Here is a 6,084-nt window from a genome sequence, read left to right on the forward strand (position 1 = left end):
CTGTCTGCTGGGTTCTGAGGACAGATCTGGGTCACCCATGCAGGGTGGGTTACGGTGCTCAGGCCGGTAGGCTGACTGAAGATGCCAAGCTCTGAGAAGCAGCAGCTGAGCCAGAATGACTTAGAGACAGGTCTTCTTCCTCCCCTGAAGTCCCAGAGAGAAGCTGACTGCCTCTGGCTACAAGGAGGCACCACTACCTATTTGAGAATGAAATACATGCAGTCCCTGCCCTCCTGGAACGGCCTGACCCCCATGGCTAGGCTTCAGTGTTATCTCCAGCCGGCCTGACAGACACAAGTAGCTGGTTGTTTTGTTGGACAGAAACATTTTCATGAAACTACATCCAACAAGGTCTCCTCAATGTTGTTAAAACCATATTACTGGGCAACAATTAACAAAAAATCTTTAAGGAAGAAAAATTAAAATTTTAGAGGCCTTAGCTGGCTAGCTCAGCTGTAGAGCGTCGGCCCGGCGTGTGGAAGTCCCATGTTTGATTCCCATTCCAGGCACAAAGGAGAGGCGCCCATCTGTTTCTCCACCCATCCACCTCTCCTTCCTCTCTATTTCTCTCTTCCCCTCCTACAGCCATGGCTCCACTGAAGTAAAGTTGGCACGGGAACTGAAGACTGCTCCATGGCCTCCCACTCAGGCGCTAGAATGGCTCCAGCAGCATCAGAGCAAAGCCCCAGATGAGCATAGTATCGCACCCTGGTGGGCATGTCGGGTGGATCCCAGTCAGGCTCATGCAGGAATCTGTCTCTCTGAATCCCCATTTCTCACTTCAGAAAAATCAAAGGAAGGAAGGAAGGAAGGAAGGAAGGAAGGAAGGAAGGAAGGAAGGAAGGAAGGAAGGAAGGAAGGAAGGAAGGAAGGAAGGAAGGAAAAAAAATTTTTTTAATTCATATTATTGTGCAATCCAAAAACATGTCTCTCCCTTACCTGTAATGAGTGACTGCTTCATCAAATACAGTTTCATAGTCATGCTTCTATCCACTCCTTATAGGTAAGATTTATGGGTACATTCAATGACAGTGAAACCCTGATCTCTGACAGCACCCAACTAGAGCTTCCATAGTTTGTCCCAAAGTCCTATAGTATCTTTTCTCCTAATTCTCTTTGACTGAGACAACCATGGTTCCCCATGGTGATAAAACTTCTACCTACAAAAATTAACCATAGCTTTTCATAGTACAGGTATGATCCTGGTGGTCTTTGTTTTAATAGTATTGACATTTTCAGGACTAGATACCAGCCTGCTCCACGTATGTGCCCCTTGAAATTCTGGGACGCAGCAAGCTTAACCACAAATGCAGGGCCTCTTTCAATGTTTGCATGCGGTAGGGACAAGGACACAGGATGCCTCCAAGCATTTTGGCTCGTGCAGTGGGCAGGATAGATGTGCCTTTCCCTCAGTCATAAGGAAGAACTAGATCACTGCAGAATGATTGGACATTTCATTAGTTTCTCTAGCTAAAAGAGAGATTATAATAACAAGAGAGAGTCCCAACATAGCTATGCTTGTAGAATGCAGTTTGTATTGAGTATGTACACCATTTCCCCATCGCACTGAAAGTTGCTAAAATAAATGGATGACATCTCCTCCTTGTCCATGTCTGTTAAGGGACCTATGGTATATAGTAAATTATATGTACGTAGTGATTAAACATTTGTTCATTTATTGTGGTAGAATTCAGACAAAGAATAGAAATTTAAAAGTACTAATTACCAGACATCATACTTTCAAGACATTATTTTATGTGACCCTATCCTAATCTACTCTATATGAATGTTTATGATAGGTACCATAACCATAGTAGAGATGATATCTCTGTTTCTGAGGGTGATTAAAATGGAGAGACTCACCTATTTCTACACGCCATGTGAGTGATGGTGCAAGGAGGGTCCACACATGCCATGTCCCAGATCTTCTCCATTCCTGCTGCTCATCACTGCTCTCAGATATCACGGTTAAATCTGGTTCCAAAAGGCAGTCTTTGATTGCATATAACATTTATTTTTTTGTCTGTTTTTCTTTTTCTTTTTTCAGTGTGATTTTTGTGTAATGTTAGGTCACTGAATAGATCTAAAAGAGATGAGGTTGATAGGAACAATTTTGGCTTCCAACCAATGCACACAGACATTTGAGGAGTGGGAGGAGAAAGGGGTGCCCTGTGGACTACAGACGGGATCCAGACTGAATATAAAGACAGAGGTGCTGGGGAGCGGAGCCACCATCAGGGAGACTCACCCCAGTGACTGCAGCCAGGTCGGTGTTGTCCCTTCCAAGATGAAGTTGCTGCTGCTTTGTCTGGGGCTGACCCTGGTCTGTGCCCAGGAGGGAGGAAACCATGAAGTTGTGACAAGCAACTTCGATCTGTCAAAGGTAGAGTCCGGGGAGCATAGGGAGTCTGACTTGGGGGTGGCTGTGGGGATACTGAAGCAAGGTGGCCTGACAGGACAGGAAGAGGCTTTGACATGTTAGAGAAAGGGAGTAGTTGCTGACTTTGGACTAAGAGTAACTGTACTATGTGGAAAGAGGACCCTTGGACACCTACATTTTTAGTGGACAGACAATGGAAAGAACCTTACATGTGGTGTCCATAGACCTGAGTTCTCATGCCGTCTTCACATCAGCACCCAGAGTCTGGCCCATCGGGTGGGTTCACGGAGACTAGTGTCCATGAGGTGCCCCATCCTCTGTTTTTTCCCAGCCATTTTACTGACTTATTGCAGATTTTGGGAGAGTGGTATACTGTCATGCTGGCCTCGGGTGTGAGGGAAATAATAGAAGAAAATGGTACCCTGAGGATCTTTGTGGAATCTCTGGAAGAAATGGCCAACTCATCCCTTCTTTTTCAATATCATAGAAAGTAAGTACAGCATTTTATATTTAGGGTAATAGAACAGAAGATTTCATATGCTCTTGGAGATCTACACACATGCACACACACCACAACATATACACACATCACAGGCACAAACACACACATGCATGTGTGCATTACATGGGGGCCTGTATCCAAAATCTCAGTTCTTCATCCGGCACTCTTCCATGGCTCCATTACCTGAATCTTTTCTAGACTCAGAGAGAAGTGGTGAGAGGACTAAAGTTAACCGGGACTACCGGAGGTGAGGGCCATCTAACTGGAACCAGACACGCAGGTTACAGGTGGAATGGGAGGGAGCCGGCTCCATCAATATCTCTTGGGCATCTGTTCATTCTCTTTTACAGGGAAAATGGAAAATGTGTTAAATTTCCTATACTTTGTCCTCTAACAAATGGTGTATATAGTGCTGTCTGTAAGTATAAATAAAAATAAATTTTTATAAATTCTACTTTAAATGACAAGAAATTTACCAAATCCCTATAAAATCATAATCTATTTTTTTAAGTTAGAGGATGGGATAATGTGAGACAGAATCCCAATAGTGCCCAAATCGGGATCCATCCAGCACCCCCCATTTGGGATTGATGCTTGAATCAACCGAGTTATCCTCAGTGCCTGAGGCTAATGCGCTAGGACAAAGTGAACCATCCTTAGCTCTTGTGGCTGACACTCAGACCAATATAACCACTGGTCACAGGAAGGGAAGAGGGAGAGTAGGGGGAAGAGAGAGAAATAGCAGTTGATGGTCACTTCACATGTGTGTCTTGACCGGGGTTCGAACCCAATGTGTCCACATGCCGAGCTGACGTTCTATCCACTAAGGCAGCCGGCGAGGACCTTGATCCATTTATGATCAATGCTATTTAGGTAATATCCATCAGGTCGTGTAACAGTTGATATCCTCAAGTTGGTAGAACCTTATGAGTAAAAGTCAATCTTTAGCATATAAAGTCATTAGAGTAAGATGACTGGTCATTATTAACACCTGCAACAAAAGTAAAAGGTCACAGATATAAAGTATGTTTTCTGGATACATTTTATTCCCTGCTCACTCTCTGATGGTTTATGTGGGTCACTGCCACAGCGCATTGCTTGCGTTAAGTGCTGGGTATATTATGTCATTGAAGTTTATGGACAAGAAACAGACACAGAGATGGCAGAGAAGTCTGAGGGTCATAGACAAGTTTCACAGAGGATAATAGAAGGTGAGTTGCAGCCTTGGTTGAATTTTCTACCACTGGTCATCAATGTGCCACTGGATTCCATTCTCCCCTTCGAGCGCACCTGATGAAGCCTAGAGAGATGCAAAGGAGAACATTAGATATCACTAGACGGATTCTGTGAATGAGAATGGGTAAAGAGTTTCACTTGCTTCTCATGGACAAAAATGTTCTGACCTGTGTCCTGTTTCTTCCACAGATGAGGGATACAATCTACTTGAAATAGTTGAAACAGTCTATAATGAATATATTACTTTTTATGTGAGAAATTTCAAGAATGGTACAACAACCCAATTCATGAAGATTTTGGGTAGAGTATCTTCAAGTGGACACTTACCATGGAAGGGGGCTAGAAACAAAATATTCCTCCCATTCTTACCCTGGGACATATGTTCTCCTCTGAGGAGAGGCGCTCACCCAGGGGATCATCTCAGAGTAGGTGATGGACAGAGGAACCTCTCTTCATGCCCCAAATATATCCTAAAATGTCCATTTTAAGCCTGGTTATAGCTCATCCCTAACTTCTGCGTAAGTGCCAGCCACTGCCATCCGTTTCCCGTCCACCTGCCCCCATGACACCAGGAGCCTCAATAGCCAACACACAAGATACAGCAGTTACTGTCACTGTTTCCACAGGACGAAAACCCGATCTGAGTCCAAATGTCAAGAAACGGTTTGAGGAACTTTGCGGAGAACGGGGAATTCCTAGGGAAAACGTACTGGATGTGACCACTGGTGGTAATTTTAGCTCTCTCTGGTTTTCTCTTCATAAATTCCCATGATACTGAATAGAGACATTTAAGAGAAGAAACAACCTCCAATCACACCCTCCTGCCCTAACCTGGAAAATCCTTTGGTTTCTTGCTGGGGAGTAAATGGGTTGGAAAGTGACTGTGCTCTGTTCTGCCTCTGCAGATCGCTGCCTCTACAACCGAGGGAGCAATGGTACCCAGGTCTCCAGGTGGGTGATGTCAAGTGGAGATGGGGTGTCTCTGGGACCACTGCTTTACAAAGCCAATAGAGAGTGATGTCCAGAGATTGCAATAGACTTAATTTGGTCAGGAAGCTTGCTGGGTGAGTTTCAAATTGGAGTAGAGTTTCCTAGATTCACAACCCACACGCTCTATGAATTGTAGAGCAAGTGACCTAAGCAATTAAAAGGAAAACAATGATGCCTGAGCTGTGGTGGAGCAGTGGACAAAGCCTCAACCTGAAATGTTGAGGTCGCTGTTTGAAACCCTGAGCTTACCTGGTCAAAGCACATATGGGAGTTGATGCTTCCTGCTCCTCCCCCCTTCTCTCTCTTTCTCTCTCCTTACTAAAATAAAAAAAAATTTTTTTAAGAATACATGAGCATTAAAAGAAAAACACCTTATGTATACCTTACAGAGGCACTGTATGGATATTCTCCAAATGAAATGGCCTTAGTTAATGATAGTGTCCTCAATATTGTTCAGGCTTAAAATTTGAAATAAAAAAGAGTGCTAGGGTGTGAGTATAAAATTCAAATACATGTCAATGTTTAATCCATCTTCCAAGCCCCAAAGCTGTAGTCCCACCCTCCAATTTGTGGCAATAATGTCTTCCTTTGATCTCTGCACATCCTGAACTTCTGATCTGGAAATAGACTGACTCATCTTCCAGTTGTCCTCCACCAGGAGAATATGGTCTGAATTTCCTCATCTGCTTCCTAACTCAGATTTATTCTGAGGCCCTATTCAGATGATGTATGGAAAAATCTTAGCATCTGTAACTTTGTACAGTCAGCATTTAATAATAAGTATTTTAACATTAATTAGTCTTAATAGTAATAATAAGTATTAATTAGTATTAATAGTAATAAGAGTAATAATAAGTATTAATTAGTACTGATAGTAATAATAAGTATTAATTAGTATTTGGCCATTCCTCTTCAATTTATCAAAAATTCCTCAAAACTTTTATGTGAAAGATGGCAGACACCAACGTTGGTTCCT

General features: G+C 43.1%; 1 protein-coding gene across 1 annotated transcript; it reads left to right on the forward strand.

Annotated features, from left to right (window-relative positions):
- The first annotated feature begins 2,287 nt into the window (after positions 1-2,287).
- Positions 2,288-5,136, forward strand: LOC136391233 (salivary lipocalin-like). The gene is made up of 6 exons (XM_066362767.1): positions 2,288-2,383; positions 2,734-2,870; positions 3,233-3,300; positions 4,016-4,093; positions 4,745-4,846; positions 5,024-5,136. The coding sequence occupies exons 1-6, from the start codon at positions 2,288-2,290 to the stop codon at positions 5,134-5,136; spliced, it is 594 nt and encodes a 197-aa protein (XP_066218864.1).
- Positions 5,137-6,084: the final 948 nt, after the last annotated feature.

Source organism: Saccopteryx leptura, chromosome 2 (genome assembly GCF_036850995.1).
Source record: "Saccopteryx leptura isolate mSacLep1 chromosome 2, mSacLep1_pri_phased_curated, whole genome shotgun sequence".
NCBI lineage: Eukaryota > Metazoa > Chordata > Mammalia > Chiroptera > Emballonuridae > Saccopteryx > Saccopteryx leptura.

What these genes read in the sequence shown, in the direction of transcription:
- LOC136391233 (XM_066362767.1), top strand. Translation starts at nt 2,288, where the DNA reads ATGAAGTTGCTGCTGCTTTGTCTGGGGCTGACCCTGGTCTGTGCCCAG. An exon ending in CTTTTTCAATATCATAGAAA is followed by an intron (nt 2,871 to 3,232) that starts GTAAGTACAGCA and finishes TCTCTTTTACAG; the next exon opens with GGAAAATGGAAAATGTGTTA. An exon ending in TTCACAGAGGATAATAGAAG is followed by an intron (nt 4,094 to 4,744) that starts GTGAGTTGCAGC and finishes CTGTTTCCACAG; the next exon opens with GACGAAAACCCGATCTGAGT.